The sequence below is a fragment of the Cherax quadricarinatus genome, chromosome 71 (genome assembly GCF_038502225.1).
Source record: "Cherax quadricarinatus isolate ZL_2023a chromosome 71, ASM3850222v1, whole genome shotgun sequence".
Taxonomy (NCBI): domain Eukaryota; kingdom Metazoa; phylum Arthropoda; class Malacostraca; order Decapoda; family Parastacidae; genus Cherax; species Cherax quadricarinatus.
In genome coordinates this window covers 8798282-8817808 of record NC_091362.1, presented here as the reverse complement: position 1 = coordinate 8817808, position 19527 = coordinate 8798282, and the positions used below count along the sequence as shown (strand labels likewise).

The 19527-nt window shown below is 43.5% G+C and overlaps 1 protein-coding gene across 1 annotated transcript in view; it reads left to right on the top strand.

The window, feature by feature from the left end:
* LOC128700276 (uncharacterized) overlaps nucleotides 1-19230 on the top strand; it is a 191817-nt gene extending 172587 nt beyond the window's left edge. The window contains exon 11 of the mRNA XM_070100016.1: nucleotides 18336-19230. Coding sequence (XP_069956117.1) covers nucleotides 18336-18466 — 131 coding nt within the window. The 3' untranslated portion in view covers nucleotides 18467-19230. The remainder of the gene's footprint in view (nucleotides 1-18335) is intronic.
* Nucleotides 19231-19527: the final 297 nt, after the last annotated feature.

The following is a 19527-nucleotide window of genomic DNA, read 5'->3' as shown; positions in this document are numbered from 1 at the left end:
CAGAAGAGCTCATGCATGCAGGGCAAAGCTCCTGATCATGGGTGACTTTAACCACAAGGAGATCGATTGGGAGAACTTGGACCCACATGGGGGCCAAGATACATGGAGGGCTAAGATGAGGGAGGTGGTACTGGAAAACTTCATTTGCCAACACGTAAGGGACACTACAAGAGAGAGAGGAGAGGATGAACCAGCAAGGCTGGACTTAGTATTCACCTTGAGTAGTCAGATATCGAGGACATCACATATGAAAGACCCCTTGGGGCCAGTGACCATGTGGTTTTAAGCTTCGAATACACAGTAGAGCTACAAGTGGAGGGAGAAGCAGGAAGGCCAGGACGAATGAAGCCAAACTACAAGAAAGGGGACTACACAGGAATGAGGAACTACCTGAACGGGGTTCAGTGGGACAGAGAACTGGCAGGGAAGCCAGTTAATGAGATGATGGAATATGTAGCAACAAAATGCAAGGAGGCTGAGGAGAGGTTTGTACCCAAGGGTAACAGGATTAATGAAAAAGCCAGGATGAGCCCATGGTTTACCCAAAGGTGCAGGGAGGCAAAAACCAAGTGTGCTAGGGAATGGAAGAAATATAGAAGGCAAAGGACCCAGGAGAATAAGGAGAACAGTCGTAGAGCCAGAAACGAATATGCACAGATAAGAAGGGAGGTACAAAGACAATATGAAAATGACATAGCAGCGAAAGCCAAATCTGACCCGAAACTGTTGTACAGCCACATCAGGAGGAAAACAACAGTCAAGGACCAGGTAATCAGGCTAAGGAAGGAAGGAGGAGAGACAACAAGAAATGACCGTGAAGTATGTGAAGAACTCAACAAGAGATTCAAAGAAGTGTTCACAGAGGAGACAGAAGGGACTCCAGAAAGACGGAGAGGTGGGGCACACCACCAAGTGCTGGACACAGTGCACACAACCGAGGAAGAAGTGAAGAGGCTTCTGAGTGAGCTAGATACCTCAAAGGCAATGGGGCCAGATAACATCTCCCCTTGGGTATTGAGAGAGGGAGCAGAGGCGCTATGTGTACCCCTAACAACAATATTCAATACATCTATCGAAACAGGGAGATTGCCTGAGGCATGGAAGACAGCAAATGTAGTCCCAATCTTTAAAAAAGGAGACAGACATGAAGCATTAAACTACAGACCAGTGTCACTGACATGTATAGTATGCAAAATCATGGAGAAGATTATCAGGAGAAGAGTGGTGGAACACCTAGAAAGGATTGATCTCATCAACAGCAGCCAACATGGTTTCAGGGACGGGAAATCCTGTGTCACAAACCTACTGGAGTTCTATGACATGGTGACAGCAGTAAGACAAGAGAGAGAGGGGTGGGTGGATTGCATTTTCTTGGACTGCAAGAAGGCGTTTGACACAGTTCCACACAAGAGATTGGTGCAAAAACTGGAGGACCAAGCAGGGATAACAGGGAAGGCACTACAATGGATCAGGGAATACTTGTCAGGAAGACAGCAGCGAGTCATGGTACGTGGCGAGGTGTCAGAGTGGGCACCTGTGACCAGCGGGGTCCCGCAGGGGTCAGTCCTAGGACCAGTGCTGTTTCTGGTATTTGTGAACGACATGACGGAAGGAATAGACTCTGAGGTGTCCCTGTTTGCAGATGACGTGAAGTTGATGAGAAGAATTCACTCGATCGAAGACCAGGCAGAACTACAAAGGGATCTGGACAGGCTGCAGACCTGGTCCAGCAATTGGCTCCTGGAGTTCAGTCCCACCAAGGGCAAAGTCATGAAGATTGGAGAAGGGCAAAGAAGGCCGCAGAAGGAGTACAGTCTAGGGGGTCAGAGACTACAAACCTCACTCAAGGAAAAAGATCTTGGGGTGAGTATAACACCAGGCACATCTCCTGAAGCGCACATCAACCAAATAACTGCTGCAGCATATGGGCGCCTAGCAAACCTCAGAACAGCATTCCGACATCTTAATAAGGAATCATTCAGGACCCTGTACACCGTGTACGTTAGGGCCATATTGGAGTATGCGGCACCAGTTTGGAACCCACACCTAGCCAAGCACGTGAAGAAACTAGAGAAAGTGCAAAGGTTTGCAACAAGACTAGTCCCAGAGCTAAGAGGTATGTCCTACGAGGAGAGGTTAAGGGAAATCAACCTGACGACACTGGAGGACAGGAGAGATAGGGGGGACATGATAACGACATACAAAATACTGATAGGAATTGACAAGGTGGACAAAGACAGGATGTTCCAGAGATTGGACACAGTAACAAGGGGACACAGTTGAAAGCTGAAGACACAGATGAATCACAGGGATGTTAGGAAGTATTTCTTCAGCCACAGAGTAGTCAGTAAGTGGAATAGTTTGGGAAGCGATGTAGTAGAGGCAGGATCCATACATAGCTTTAAGCAGAGGTATGATAAAGCTCACGGCTAAGGGAGAGTGACCTAGTAGCGATCAGTGAAGAGGCGGGGCCAGGAGCTCGGACTCGACCCCCGCAACCTCAACTAGGTGAGTCAACTAGGTGAGTACATATCCAAGCACACACACACACACACACACACACACACACACACACACACACACACACACACACACACACACACACACACACACACACACACACAGAAATCGGACTGACGACACTGGAGGACAGAAGGGTCAGGGGAGACATGATAACGACATACAAGATACTGTGGGGAATAGAGAAGGTGGACAGAGATAGGATGTTCCAGAGAGGGGACACAGGGACAAGGGTTCACAACTGGAAGCTGAAGACTCAGACGAGTCACAGGGACGTTAGGAAGTATTTCTTCAGTCATAGAGTTGCCAGCAAGTGGAATAGCCTAGCAAGTGAAGTAGTGGAGGCAGGAACCATACATAGTTTTAAGAAGAGGTATGACAAAGCTCAGGAAGCAGAGAGAGAGAGAGGACCCAGTAGCGATCAGTGAAGAGGCGGGGCCAGGAGCTGAGTCTCGACCCCTGCAACTTAGGTGAGTACACGAAGAGCTCACTCGAGTACAGCAAAGTTATTGGTTATGGGCGACTTCAACCACAGGGAGACTGATTGGGAAAACCTGGAGCCACATGGGGGTCCCAAAACATGGAGAGCCAAGATGATGGATGTGGTACTGGCAAACCTCATGCACCAACATGTTAGGGACACTACCAGAGAGAGAGGTGAGGATGTAAGTAAGTAAGCAAGTAAGTAAGTTTATTCAGGTATACACAAATACAGTTACATAGAATTATCATACATAGCAGCATATGTGTAGAGAACCTAGGATAACCCAAAAAAGTCAGACAGAGTGACTTATTTCCATTGGGGTCCTTTTACATTATTTTTATAATATAAAGGTTATAATATTTTCTTATTATTCTACAATGAAGATAACATCTTATTATCATACTAAAAATACTATCTACTACACGAGGGTCATTAAGACTATCTACAATACGAGGGTCATTACTAGGAATAAGGTAAAATTTACACATATGTTAGCTAAAAAATAGAAAATCATTCCCCTCCCTTTCTGTAGCTACATTCATCAGACACCTTTTGGCACTCTTCTTGAACTGGTTCATGCTATGACTGGCTTTGACATCTGCGGGTAGTCTGTTCCATTCCTTTATTGCTGTACAATAAAAGGTGTTTGACGCCTGGCCAATGACTGTGGGCACTACAAAGTTGTGCTCTCTCCCCCTAGTACCATGATTGCTTTGGTTACGAACCTTGACAAAATTGACAGCAAGATATTCTGGACACTGTTTGTGAGCAATTTTATAAACATGATTTAGCTTCAGTTGTTTTACTCTGTCTTCAACATTCAACATATCCAACTGCTGTAATTCATCCTGGCCTACATGTTCTCTTGGTCCCAGCCCCAGGATGACTCTTACGATTTTGTTCTGGGTGATTTGCAGTCTATCTTTCAGTTTTTTTGTCAAGGCAGAGTACCATGAAGAGCAAGCGTAATCCATATGGCATTGTATAAGGGCTAGACATAGGGTCCTGCGAGCCTCAGTAGGTAGACACTGTGCTTGTCTATACAGGAACTTCAGTCTGGCATTCGCTTTCTTTACTACACTGTTCCCTATCAATTCTCCTGACATGCATGGGTCAAAGGGGATTCTCAAATATTTTACTGATGAAACCAAAGTGATGGGCTCCCCATTGCACTGAACATTAAAATTATTTACCCTTCTCAGTTTGTTTCGTGCCAAAGAGAATGGCTTCAGTTTTCCCTAGGTGTAATGATAGTTTGTTGTCTACTAACCATTTGCTGCAGGACTCCAGTTCCAGTGTTAAAACATTAGCAATATCTTGTGAGTCTTTACCTGTCACTAACAGAGCACTGTCATCTGCATACAGTAGGAGTTTGCACTTGACACTGATAGGCATATCATTGACATAACATAAGAATAATAAGGGACCCAGAATACTACCTTGGGGAACTCCACATGTTATCGGCAGGGGTTCTGATTCCGTTTTGTTGATTTTGACTATTTGTCTCCTATTGCTAAGGTAGGACTTAAACCAGTCTACAGAACCTATACCGATAGCTTGAAGTTTCTTACATAATATATTGTGGTTGACAGTATCGAAGGCCTTTTGCAGGTCTAAGGTTACCATACCTATGAGGTTCCCCTTTGACATTTCAGTTCTCAGGTAATCCATCAGATTAATAAGGGAAGTGTCGGTTGAGTAGGATCTTCTAAAGCCTGATTGATAGCTATGGAGAATGCTGTTGTCATTAAGGTACTTAACTACTTGAGAATACACCGCCCTCTCCAGAATTTTAGATATTATACTGAGTATACTAACAGGCCTATAGTTGCTTACATCAGACCAACTGTTTTTCTTGAAGATAGGAGTAACTCTGGCCTCCTTGAACCCCTCCGGTACGGTATTAGTGGTGATTGATAGATTTATTATGTGAGCAATAGGGATTGACAGTTCAGAAGCACCATCTTTTAGGAACTTAGACGGGATGTTATCAGGGCCAGTGCTCTTAGTTGGGTTTAACCTGCTTAGTTCTTTTTGAATGAAGTCATGAGATACACTTACTAGTTGACAACTGTTGGGGGTTACCCCTTTATTGGTATAGTATGTTTGAAACTTATCAGAGTCTGTGTTAAAGGTATTTGATGCAGCTGGTAGTTTACTTACTAGTGTTGATGCAACAGATGTGTAGTAGGAATTAAAGCAATTTGCCACCTTAGATGTTTCGTGGCATACCTCATTATCGATAGTGAGTACTATGTTAGATCTATCTACTGGTTTATGGCTATACCCCAACTGTTTTAGTTGTTGCCAGAGCTTTCTGGGGTTATGCTTATACTCTTCAATTTTTGAGCAATAGTGCTTTGCCTTTGCTTCTTTTATAAGTCTCTGTACTCTGTTCCTAACCCTTTGGAATTCATTTAGTGCTGCAATATCCTGTCTGTTTGCTTTAAATCTTTTTAGCAGCTGGTCTCTGAATTTCATATTATCTAATATCTCAGTATTCATCCAGGGTTCAGTTCTTCGTTTAATCCTAACCTCTTTAACTGGTGCAATATTATCAAGGATGGTAGTGAACAGTGTTTTGAATTTTTCCCAGGCATCGTTTACGTCCGTGCAACTTGTTATCTCTGACCAGTCACAATTGTGTAGCCTATTTACCAGTGTTTCTTTACTGTAGTTTCTAGTTGACCTCATTTTTATTGTCCTGTGTAGGCCTATCCTATCCCTAGTGATTTTCCTGGTGCAGTAAATGATGAAATGATCACTAAGACCTGTGGTAATGACGCCTAACTGACTAATGTTCTCAGCGCGGTTACAAAGTATGTGGTCAATTAGGGTGGCTGAGAACTGTGTGATCCGGGTTGGTGTATTAATTAGTTGAGTGTAGCTATTTAATCCTAGAATTTGCTTATACCTTTTGCATAGCCCGTTATTTTGCTGCTGAAAACAGATATTGAAGTCACCCAGTATTATTGTTTTCAACTCCGGACAAGACTCTGGAAAAGTCTTCTAAGAACTGGTCCTGGGTAGGAGGGCGGTAACTAGTTCCTACTGAGATGGGTTTGGTCTTGGGAAGCAGCACTTCAAACCATAGAATCTCCAGTTTATTGTTATTTAAATCAGGTCTTGGGTTGTAAGCTAAGTCATTTCTAATGTAAGCTAAGTCATTTCTGTTCCTATCTAAGCGTTTTATATTGTAACCTTCTATTTTGACCTCGTCGTCAGTCACCGTATCATCCAACCAAGATTCAGAGATGGTTATAACTGCCGCCCTAGTTTTGTTAGCTAGAATCCTAATCTCTGCCAATTTAGGAAGAAGTGATCTTGCATTGACATGAATAAAGTGAAGGCCTGTTTTCATAAAACAATCATAATCATAAATATATGGCAATGGGTCATTTGTATTAAAATTAGGTAAATCAATGTCATCACTGCTAAAGGGTAACTGTGCCAAAGTGCATTTGTTACACACAAAATGAATTCTGGCACCGTTGCTATAATTGTACATACATCCATCATGCACCCACCCCTTACACATTTTACATAAGGTGCCTTTTCTGTTTTTCATGCGTACTTTAGTACAGTGTATGCACCTGTTTGGTAGATGAACCAGCAAGACTGGATCTTGTGTTCACCCTGAGTAGCTCAGACATTGAGGACATCACATATGAAAGGCCCCTTGGAGCTAGTGACCACGTGGTTCTGAGCTTTGAATACATTGTGGAGCTACAAGTGGAGAGGGTAAAAGGAGAAGAAGGGGAAAATCGAAACTATGAAAGGGGGGACCACACAGGTATGAGGACCTTCCTGCAGGAGGTTCAGTGGGAACGAGAGCTGATAGGAAAGTCAGTAAATGAAATGATGGAGTATGTAACAACAAAATACAAGGAGGTAGAGGAAAGGTTTGTTCCAAGGGTAACAGAAATAATGGAAAGAGCAGAATGTGCCCTTGGTTAACCCGAAAGTGTAGGGAGGCAAAAACTAAGTGTGCTGGAAAATGGAAAAAGTACAGAAGGCAAAGGACTCAGGAAAACAAAGAGATGAGTTGACGAGCCAGAAACGAGTATGCACAGATAGGGAGGGAGGCCCAGCGGCAGCACGAAAACGACATAGCATCGAAAGTCAAGTCTGACCCAAAACTGCTTTACAGCCACATCAGGAGGAAGACAACAGTCAAGAACCAGGTAATCAGGCTGAGGAAAGAAAGAAAGGAGCTCACAAGAAATGACCAAGAAGTATGTGAGGAGCCCAACATGAGATTTCAGGAAGTATTTACAGTAGAGGCTGAAGGGACACTGGGAAGACAAAACAGTGGGGTATACCAACAAGTGTTGGATGAATTACACACAACTGAGGAGGAGGTGAAGAAGCTCCTAAGTGACCTTGATACCTCAAAGGCGGTGGGACCGGACATCTCTCCGTGGGTCCTTAGAGAGGGAGCAGAGACACTGTGTGTGTTACTAGCCAAAATCTTCAACAATTCCTTTGAAACTGGACAACTACTTGAAGTATGAAAGATGGCAAATGTAGTCCCCCATCTTTAAGAAAGAAGACAGAAATGAAGCATTAAACTATAGACCAGTGTCACTGACGTGTATAGTATGCAAAGTCATGGAGAAGATTATCAGGAGGAGAGTGGTGGAGCACCTGGAGTGGAATAAGATTATAAACAACAGCCAGCACAGATTCATGGAAGGCAAATCCTGTCACAAACCTACTGGAGTTTTATGACAAGATAACTGAAGTAAGAAATGAGAGGGAGGGGTGGGTTGATTGCATTTTCTTGGACTGCAAGAAGGCCTTCAACAAGAGATTAGTACAGAAGCTAGAAGATTAGGCACATATAACAGGAAGGGCACTGCAATGGATCAGAGAATACCTAACAGGGAGGCAATAGCGAGTCATGGCCCGTGATAAGGTATCGCAGTGGGCGCCTGTGACGAGTGGGGTCCCACAAGGGTCAGTCCTAGGACCAGTGCTATTCTTGGTATATGTGAATGACATGACGGAAAGGATACACTCAGAAGTGTTCCTGTTTGCAGATGATGTGAAGTTAATGAGGAGAATTAAATCAGATGCGGACCAGACAGGTCTACAAAGAGACCTGGACAGGCTGAATGCATGGTCCAGCAACTAGCTCCTATAATTTAACTCCGCCAAATGAAGAGTCATGAAGATCGGAGAAGGGCAAAGAATACCGCAGACAGAGTATAGGCTAGGAGGCCAAAAATTGCAAACCTCACTCAAGGAGAAAGATCTAGGAGTGAGTATAATAACGAGTACGTCGCCAGAAGCACACATCAACCAGGCAACTGCTGCAGCATATGGGCGCTTGGCAAACCTGAGAATAGCGTTCCGGTACCTCAGTAAACAATCGTTCAAGACTTTATGCACAGTGTACGTCAGGCCCATACTGGAGTACGCAGCACCAGTTTGGAACTCACACCTATTCAAACACGTCAAGAAATTAGAGAAAGTGCAAAAGTTTGCAACAAGACTGGTTCCAGAGCTAAGGGGAATGTCCTAAGAAGAAAGGTTAAGGGAAATCGGTCTGACGACACTGGAGGACAGGAGGGTCAGGAGAGACATGATAACGACATACAAAATACTGCGTGGAATAGACAAGATGGACAGAAACAGGATGTTCCAGAAATGGGACACAGAAACAAGGGGCCACAATTGGAAGCTGAAGACTCAGATAAGTCAAAGGGATGTTAGGAAGTATTTCTTTAGCCACAGAGTTGTTAGGAAGTGGAATAATCTGGCAAGCGATGTAGTGGAGGCAGGAACCACACATAGTTTTAAGACGAGGTATGATAAAGCTCATGGAGCAGGGAGAGGGAGGACCCAGTAGCGATCAGTGAAGAGGCAGGGCCAGGAGCTGAGTATCGACCCCTGCAACCACAATTAGGTGAGTACACACACGAGCGTACATACACTCACGAGCACATGCACTCACGCATGTATGAGTACACAAATACACACATAAGCATGCACACAAGCACACACATACTCATACACACACATACACACACACACACACACACACACACACACACACACACACACACACACACACACACACACACTAGTGTGACACACACGTAGGGACACCGCGTGCGCGAGTCACGCCTTCCGTGCTCCACGAATATAAGTGTTTTTGAGGGCTACCCAAGTGTACTGCAAGTGTTGCTAAGTGTGTTAGGGTAGTGAACAATTCCTTGAAGCTATTTACAATCTGCCTGAGCCACGTAAGTGTGGGGAGAGCCACAATTTTGTAAGTGATCTAGAAAGTAAAACGTTGTGGCACATTCAGAGCGGGAGGGCTCAGGTGACGTTGCCATGTGTCACCCAAGAAGGATAACAAAGTGAAACAATCGTGTGACCAGTGAAAGAAATACAGTGAATAGGGTACATTATATAACGAGAAGAAATTGAAGTGGATCTATGCCAGGACGTCACATCGAGCTGGACAATCTACAGGCTGCTACAGCTGCATTGCAAGTACTGTAATCACCTATGCATGGTTGTTTGGGTGTGGGGTTTCAGGTTCCAATGAACCGCCAAGCTGATTGTGAATGGTCCAACTCTCCTAGTATGATAAAGAATAGGCATTCAAGTACTCAATAAGGAATAGCAATTGGTAATCTATGAACAAGGCGAGTAAGTTACTATAAGCCTAGGTGGTAGAAAAAGCATAGAGGGCAGCATTGTAAGTAGGTGCAGGTCAAGTCACAGGAGGGTGGGGGTCAGGTCACAAGAGGGTAGGGGTCAGGTCACAAGAGGTTGTGGTCAGGTAAGGGACCACTGTGACTCCACATAACACTCCAACACACAATTCCACCTACTTTTCAGACATTTAATAAACCCACACATAATTCCACACACACACACATCAGTGAAGAGGCAGGGCCAGGAGCTCGGACTCGACCCCTGCAGCCTCAACTAGGTGAGTACAACTAGGTGAGTACATATACAGATTCACACATACACTCCCCCCTCCCCCACTAACCTCTCACTCCTTTCCATGATCCCCCCCTCTCTCATTCACCCTCTTCCTCCCCACCTCTCCCTCCTTCCCCCCTCTCCCTCTCCCATTCTCATCCTTGCTTCTCCCTCCTTATCATCCCCTATATTCCCCCATAAATCCCCCTCCCCACCCCTCTCCCATATAGCCACTGTCCACAGTTCCTCCTCTACCTCCCCCCCCCCCCACACTCGGACAAACACACTACTAACCTAACACACAGAATTACATAAGTTTTCCATTCTGAGGCAATGAAAATAATAAAAAAGTGGGTTGCCAGAGAGCAGGAAGGAAAACCAAGGGACAGGAGGATGAATCTGCAATGGAAGATTGGGCAGCAGAGCTCACAAAAAGGGAACATGAATGGGATAAGAAACTAGAAGAACTTATCATGAGAATGGAAGAGAGGATAGATATGGAAAGCAGGAAGTGGGAGATGCAAGTCATAGCAGCAAAGGCTAGGATACAGAGATTAGAAGAACTGAAAAATCTGAAACAGCCTAAAGAGCTAAAGAACATTTTGGGAATGACATCAGAGACTGCTACCTCAGTCACAAATAAGGGGACTGTAGGGAAAGGAGCAAAACTGCATGTAGAAGCTCTATCAGAAGGGACTGTAGTAAATGAAAAAGCTAAGCTCTATATGGAGGCCCTAACAGACCCCTGGCAGTCTTCAAGCTGGCACTGGACAAGTACCTAAAGTCGGTTCCTGATAAGCCGGGCTGTGGCTCGTACGTTGGTTTGCGTGCAGCCAGCAGTAACAGCCTGGTTGATCAGGCTCTGATCCACCAGGAGGCCTGGTCACAGACCGGGCCGCGGGGGCGTTGACCCCCGGAACTCTCTCCAGGCAAACTCCAGGTAGACAAGTAGGAATTTGGGACACCTAGGTCGCAAAAAATGCCCCCCTTCGATACCTACCACTGTCATATCCACAAGTTGCTCTGGACCTATTACTTACAAATGAAAAATACATCACCAGGAATCCTGGTAAATATATAAATTTGTGGACTGTATATTAAAAAATTATTATATATAAATTCACATATACATAACAGAAGGAAAATATATCTTAATATCACTCACCAATTTGACTGGATAATAAGTTGTATCATACTCAGAAAAACCTCACTAACTAAATTTATGAAAACACTGGCCAGAATTATGCACAAATCTAGAGAGCTTATCTGAGGTTCATGGAGCTGTCTTGTCCAGTCGTCTGATATCTCAAGTTATGCAGGAATGCATGTCCAACAATTTCGCCTCCTATCTGAGAGGTGTCAGCCCAATTTTAATCTCTAGAGCACGAAAATTCCTTCCCATTACACTAACGTTGTATCCAATTCAAAACCAAGATGGCGAGTCTCCTTCTCCCCAGGCTCAGTTTCCCATTTTCTATGACAAATGTTATTAAATACAGTATGGCCATTTATATACATATAAATACTGAATTTCTGGAAAATATATACAGTATTTTCCACAGATAGTATGCCCACTGTCTTAGAGATTTTCTTAGAAATTTGTTGTATGTGTGTCTGGAATTTGAGGCTACTGTCAAGGTGGATTCCTAGGAATTTTTCCTCTGTGAGTCTTGTGATGGGTGATCCGTTTAGCGCTATGTTAAGTGGAACATTATCAGCTCTGTTTCCAAACTAAATGAAATAGGTTTTGTCAGTATTGAGGGTGAGCTTATTTGTCATCATCCAGGAGGATATTTTCTGCAATTCAGCATTTACAGTGTTAGCCAATATGACTGGGTTTGGATGAGAGAAGACATATGTTGTGTCATCTGCAAATAATATGGGTTTGAGTAGCTGTGATGAATTTTGTAGGTCATTGATGTAAATGAGAAAGAAGAATGGGCCAAGGGTACTTCCTTGTGGGACACCGACTGTCATTGGTTGAGTGGAAGAAGTTGCTCTATTTGTGTACACACATTGACCTCGGCTTCTGTTACTAAGGTATGACTTTAGGTAGTTGAGGGAGTGCCCACTTATACCATAGTGTGTTAATTTAATGTTCAGCAAATCATGGTCAACTATATCAAAAGCTTTATGTAAATCGATGAAGATTTCCAGCGGGGATTCTTTCTTCTCGAGAGTGGTATATATTAGTTCTAGCATGTGTTTACCTGGAGTTTACCTGGAGAGAGTTTCGGGGGTCAACGCCCCCGCGGCACGGTCTGTGACCAGGCCTCCTGGTGGATCAGCCCCTGATCAACCAGGCTGTTGCTGCTGGCTGCACGCAAACCAACGTACGAGCCACAGCCCGGCTGATCAGGAACTGACTTTAGGTGCTTGTCCAGTGCCAGCTTGAAGACTGCCAGGGGTCTGTTGGTAATCCCCCTTATGTGTGCTGGGAGGCAGTTGAACAGTCTCGGGCCCATGACACTTATTGTATGGTCTCTTAACATGCTAGTGACACCCCTGCTTTTCATTGGGGGGATGGTGCATCGTCTGCCAAGTCTTTTGCTTTCGTAGTGAGTGATTTTCGTGTGCAAGTTCGGTACTAGTCCCTCTAGGATTTTCCAGGTGTATATAATCATGTATCTCTCCCTCCTGCGTTCCAGGGAATACAGGTTTAGAAACCTCAAGCGCTCCCAGTAATTGAGGTGTTTTATCTCCGTTATGCGCGCCGTGAAAGTTCTCTGTACATTTTCTAGGTCGGCAATTTCACCTGCCTTGAAAGGTGCTGTTAAGAGTGCAGCAATATTCCAGCCTAGATAGAACAAGTGACCTGAAGAGTGTCATCATGGGCTTGGCTTCCCTAGTTTTGAAGGTTCTCATTATCCATCCTGTCATTTTTCTAGCAGATGCGATTGATACAATGTTATGGTCCTTGAAGGTGAGATCCTCCGACATGATCACTCCCAGGTCTTTGACGTTGGTGTTTCGCTCTATTTTGTGGCCAGAATTTGTTTTGTACTCTGATGAAGATTTAATTTCCTCATGTTTACCATATCTGAGTAATTGAAATTTCTCATCGTTGAACTTCATATTGTTTTCCGCAGCCCACTGAAAGATTTGGTTGATGTCCGCCTGGAGCCTTGCAGTGTCTGCAATGGAAGACACTGTCATGCAGATTCGGGTGTCATCTGCAAAGGAAGACACGGTGCTGTGGCTGACATCCTTGTCTATGTCGGATATGAGGATGAGGAACAAGATGGGAGCTAGTACTGTGCCTTGTGGAACAGAGCTTTTCACCGTAGCTGCCTCGGCCTTTACTCTGTTGACGACTACTCTCTGTGTTCTGTTAGTGAGGAAATTATAGATCCATCGACCGACTTTTCCTGTTATTCCTTTAGCACGCATTTTGTGCGCTATTACGCCATGGTCACACTTGTCGAAGGCTTTTGCAAAGTCTGTATATATTACATCTGCATTCTTTTTGTCTTCTAGTGCATTTAGGACCTTGTCGTAGTGATCCAATAGTTGAGACAGACAGGAGCGACCTGTTCTAAACCCATGTTGCCCTGGGTTGTGTAACTGATGGGTTTCTAGATGGGTGGTGATCTTGCTTCTTAGGACCCTTTCAAAGATTTTTATGATATGGGATGTTAGTGCTATTGGTCTGTAGTTCTTTGCTATTGCTTTACTGCCCCCTTTGTGGAGTGGGGCTATGTCTGTTGTTTTTAGTAACTGAGGGACGACCCCCGTGTCCATGCTCCCTCTCCATAGGATGGAAAAGGCTCGTGATAGGGGCTTCTTGCAGTTCTTGATGAACACAGAGTTCCATGAGTCTGGCCCTGGGGCAGAGTGCATGGGCATGTCATTTATCGCCTGTTCGAAGTCATTTGGCGTCAGGATAACATCGGATAGGCTTGTGTTAATCAAATTTTGTGGCTCTCTCATAAAAAATTCATTTTGATCTTTGACTCTCAGTCTGGTTAGCGGCTTGCTAAAAACTGAGTCATATTGGGACTTGAGTAGCTCACTCATTTCCTTGCTGTCATCTGTGTAGGACCCATCTTGTTTAAGTAGGGGCCCAATACTGGACGTTGTTCTCGATTTTGATTTGGCATAGGAGAAGAAATACTTTGGGTTTCTTTCGATTTCATTTATGGCTTTTAGTTCTTCCCGCGATTCCTGACTCCTAAAGGATTCTTTTAGCTTAAGTTCGATGCTTGCTATTTCTCTGACCAGTGTCTCCCTACGCATTTCAGATATATTGACCTCTTTTAGCCGCTCTGTTATTCTTTTCCGTCGCCTGTAAAGGGAGCGCCTGTCTCTTTCTATTTTACATCTACTCCTCCTTTTTCTTAGAGGAATAAGCCTTGTGCATACATCGAGTGCCACCGAGTTAATCTGTTCTAGGCATAAGTTGGGGTCTGTGTTGCTTAGTGTATCTTCCCAGCTTATATCGGTTAGGACTTGGTTTACTTGGTCCCACTTTATGTTTTTGTTATTGAAGTTGAATTTGGTGAATGCTTCCTCGTGACTAGTCTCATTTTGTCGGTCTGGGGCTCCACGCATACATGTCTGAACCTCAATTATGTTGTGATCTGAGTATATTGTTTTTGATATGGTGACATTTCTTATCAGATCATCATTGTTAGTGAAGATGAGGTCTAGTGTATTCTCCAGTCTAGTAGGCTCTATTATTTGCTGGTTTAAATTGAATTTTGTGCAGAGATTTAAAAGCTCGTGTGAGTGTGAGTTTTCATCAGAGCTGCCTCCTGGTGTTATTACTGCAACAATATTATTTGCTATATTCCTCCATTTTAGGTGCCTTAAGTTGAAATCCCCCAGGAGCAAGATGTTGGGTGCAGGAGCTGGAAGATTTTCCAGACAGTGGTCAATTTTTAACAGCTGTTCCTGGAATTGCTGGGATGTTGCATCCGGAGGCTTGTAGACTACCACAATGACTAGGTTTTGGTTCTCGACCTTTACTGCTAAAGCTTCCACTACATCATTTGAGGCATTAAGCAGTTCTGTGCAAACAAGTGACTCTGCAATGTACAGGCCAACCCCCCCCCCCCTTTTGCCTGTTCACTCTGTCACATCTGTATAGGTTGTAACCTGGGATCCATATTTCGTTGTCCAAGTGATCCTTTATGTGGGTCTCAGTGAAAGCCGCGAACATTGCCTTTGCCTCTGCAAGCAGTCCACGGATGAAAGGTATTTTGTTGTTTGTTGCTGGCTTTAGACCCTGTATATTTGCAAAGAAGAATGTTATCGGACTGGTGGTATTGTTGGTACTGGGGGGGGGATTTTTTTTCCGGCATTAGTATCTGTATCTGTTGGTTTGGAGTGGAGGCCATCGACTGTGGTTCCACTCCAGGAATGACTGGATTTGGTGTACGATTTCTGCCATTTCCTGCCAGTTTTTTTTCCTTCCTGGCACTAAAAAACCTCTCCCTCTTGAGTGGCTGTGGCTACCCAGGTTTTCCCATGGCCTGGATGTTTTGTATCTTTTTGTCCCCTTTAGATGGTATGCCTGGCAATTTAAGTTATAGCACAGTCTTTCCTGTACTGAAGAGGTACACATTTCAGGGTGAAAAAGCTTACAGGAAGGGAGTTTGCATTTTCCTGTTGTCATATGGGCATGGCATTTTCTAGGGTGGTCATAGTTGCATGTCCCATCTGTTTTTCCAGATTTCCCATGCCAGCAGATACCAAGTGCATAGTATGTGCACAGGCTTGGTTTCCGCTTGCCTTGGGTTTCTGTGACTGTATTCCCTGTTGGTGCATGTTTCCCTGTCTTACTTCTATCATCCCTAGCACCAACAATGGAGCTCCCACCAGTTGTTTTTGGTAATTTATCCTCAGTATTGCTATTGGAGTCCTCTTGTTTGCTATTTCCTGCGGTATTTCTAGTTTGCAATATTGGTTTTATCTTATCTTTGACTACACTTGTTTCCCTACTATGGCTCCTGTCCCCTATGAGGTCATTTATATGTATTCCTTCCTGCGTATAATTCCCGACTACCTGGACAAAATCTCCAGCTTCACCATTACTGTCTCCCAGGACAGCACCTCCAGCTTCACCATTACTGTCTCCCAGGACAGTATCTCCAGCTTCACCATTACTGTCTCCCAGGACAGTATCTCCAGCTTCACCATTTCTGTCTCCCAGGACAGCACCTCCAGCTTCACCATTTCTGTCTCCCAGGACAGCACCTCCCGCTTCACCATTACTGTCTCCCAGGACAGCACTATCAGCCCCACATTTACTGACTACCAGGACATCACCTCCAGCCTTACAGTTTGTGACTACATGGCCAGTATCAAGGGCAGTACCATTCAGCCCAGACTTTTTATGTTCCCATCTGTTGTAGAAAGCTTCCAGGTTTTCTATGAAAGCAGCTTTGATGTTGTCCTCTTTTAATACCCTTGTGATTTTAGTCCACAGATTTTCCTCATTTGGGCATACCCAAAAACACTTCTCTGTTTTAATACTGCTTGTAGCTAGTTCTGGGATATCTGCACAAGGGGCGTGACACCAATTTCCACAAAAATGACAATTTATCCATGTGGAAGCCCGTTTGTTTGACTGACCACAGACTACACACAGCTTCATAATGATTTGAATGGTTGATTTACTGCAATTCTACTAGCAACCTCTTGAATATTCTATTAATAACCTCCTTAAATGAAGCTCTAGCTATTTGTATTTCTGTTTCTAACTGTTTTTGTATATTGGACAGCTTACCGTCACGTTCCTGATTTTTAATGTTTGTGTTTATAAGGGCGCCTACAACCCCACCCGTTTACAGTCTGCTTTATTGTCCAACGAAACCGTTTGAAACCAGTCCCGGGTTCGGACCAGTCAAGGGTTCGGACCAGTCAAGGGTTCGACCAGTCGATCTGATCTGATCAGTGGGTCACTTATTTAAACATACTGGTCGGTGATTTGAACTAGCACATGAAGGCTCTACTGGAAATTATCTACCCGAGTAATATGTGATTTGACTGATACAAAAGTATAACTTGCGTGTTGAAGAAATCGGTGACTGCTGGCACTCCTACAATGACGAACGGTCGACCTCCACCCTTGTTTATCAATCGCTGTATCTAGCTTTTCTATTTTTTTTTTTTTCCGTCTCCACCACAATAAATGCTATATTATCACTATAGTTGACTGGTGCAAATTTTGGAGGAAGGACGCTTTTTCTGTAGTAATAATTGCTTCTCGTTGTGTATATTGCGACCGCTGGTAACTACAGGTTATATGAAATTCACAGTAACGTCTGGTAATTCAAGAAAAAGAAACTAATGAAAGTCACTCAACTCCACTAAGTACCATTATAATACTGGTTAGTTGCTACTACAACACTGTATTCTGCTATTCACTGGTATCACTAGATTATATGCGAGTACACTAGCAGGCCAGGAAGATTATTAAAACAGCTGACCTGTGGTAAGTTTCTGGCGACTTCTGGCACCTGCCTCTATAGGCTTATCACTTCATTTACAAATTCACCTGTTTTCAAATGACACTTTAGCCTTTATCATCAATATACTAGGGAGCCACTGTAGTATACACTATACACTATGTATACTCAATATTTTCAGGGAGACTTTCTTTCCTCTGACACGAAAAGTTCAATTATTATTATTTTTTTTTTTCACCCGGGACACAGGTCTATGATTCCCCTCTGGCAGTAAACTCTGCTAGGTAGTGCGCACTAATTCTCCTTTTTTGACTCAGTATATAATGTTTTCCGCCCAAGACTGGTTCCAAGCGCTAGAGGGATGTATCGTATAGGATTGATGACACCAATTAAAGTTCTAGCACGTAAGAGCGACCGTGAAAACACGAGATAACCCGGAGCACAACGAGGCACGCTGACACCCTGAGTCCTGAATCCAAACTGGCAGGGGTTGAGTATGTTGTGTGAGACGAGGTAGGAAGAGAGCTGTCTATGAATTAATTTTTCAAAGATTTTAGAGAGCAGAGGTAGGTTAGATATTCGTCTTTAGTTATTCAAGTCAGTTTGATCACATCCTTTGTGGTTCGGGGTGACCCTGTTTCTTATGATAACCTTGTCATCGTTAGGTGTTGTCTTGTGGAAAGTTTCTTCCACATCTTCCTCGACACAGCACTCCGCAATAACCAGTGTCGACAGCTCTCTTCAGAATCTGACCAACAGTTGATTTTGCTAGGCTCAAATTTTTGGCAGTCTGTCTGATACTCAAATCAGCATGTTTTCTAAGAGCTACAATACTGGCACACTTCCTAGGTGTAACATTCATCACGAATTTCTGCACTAATTATGAATTGAAGGGCCAAAATGTTAAGCATGTCTCTCTAAATTATTTTTCCAGTTTGTGGGTTTTTATATATTAACCACCTTCTTTGTTACAGATCGTGTGTCCCATTACAAGCAGCTAGCAGGCGGGGTGAAGATGGTTAAGTCTATACCCAGGAACTCTTCAGGAAAGGTGCTGAGGAGGCAACTTAAGAAGGATGTACTGTCCCCGGCTGCTAAACTGTAGACTTTCTGAAGACACCAGCGGACGGTGGAGGATCATTTAAGATCTTTTTCTGAAGGAGAGGTCATGTATATGATGATATTTCTCCACCATGGTTTTTAAATCCATAATTTGTCCATTCTATTAGAATTCTAAAATTATCTAGCTAATATGTGTTTGAGTAATTTGCATATAAGGTAATAATGTTTATTATTATATTCATGTTAAATCCATAAGAGTCACAGTGCCTAGGGAATGAGTGGTAATAGACTTTGGTACTAAATAAAAAGATCTCAAAACTCTTAGATCAAGGGTCCTTCATCAGCATCAAAAGAGTGATAATGCCAGGTGTGAAGAGTCATTCAGAGCAACACAGGCAGAGAAAAAACAATATTATACATGTTAAACTCTCACTCTAGATTAACTCCACTAACAGTGCTTTCACCATGAAATCATTCCTACTTCCCCTTGCCCCTTCCATGAAGAGGTCAGTGGAGCCCACATATTACATTCATGGAGGAGGATGGGCGCTAAACCCATAGGGGCCATATAATGCCTGGGGAGCACTCATGTTCAATCCAAGGAAGGAGAGGTCAGGTCAAATTCCTTAGATCAAGAGCCTGTCATTGGAACTTCCCATGAGAAGTGGAGTGCACAAAATATTCTGCCTCACTGTAGTGCTCAATAATTACCATGCATTTATTATTTTCTCGTGGTTGTATTAATAATTCTGTTTTAGCATTTGAATGGCACTGATATAGATAAAAATAAATTAAATGCTGTCTAAACGGGTATTATTTTGTTACTGAACACGTTTAAGAAATGCAGCCCTACTAATTTTGTTGGATATTTCTGTTACATTTGATACTAATGATTAGGGATCACTGATAATCTCAGCTATGATCTTAGGGTTATTGCACTGTCTCTTCTAAAACAGTATCTTTCTGGTCACTCGTACGAAGTAATAGTTAATGATTCATTATTCTTAGCTATTTCCTGTATGGTATTCTTCAGAACTCTGGTCTTGGACAGGTATTGTTTACTCGTCATGTTCAGTGGATGACCCTTGGGTTACTTATCATTTT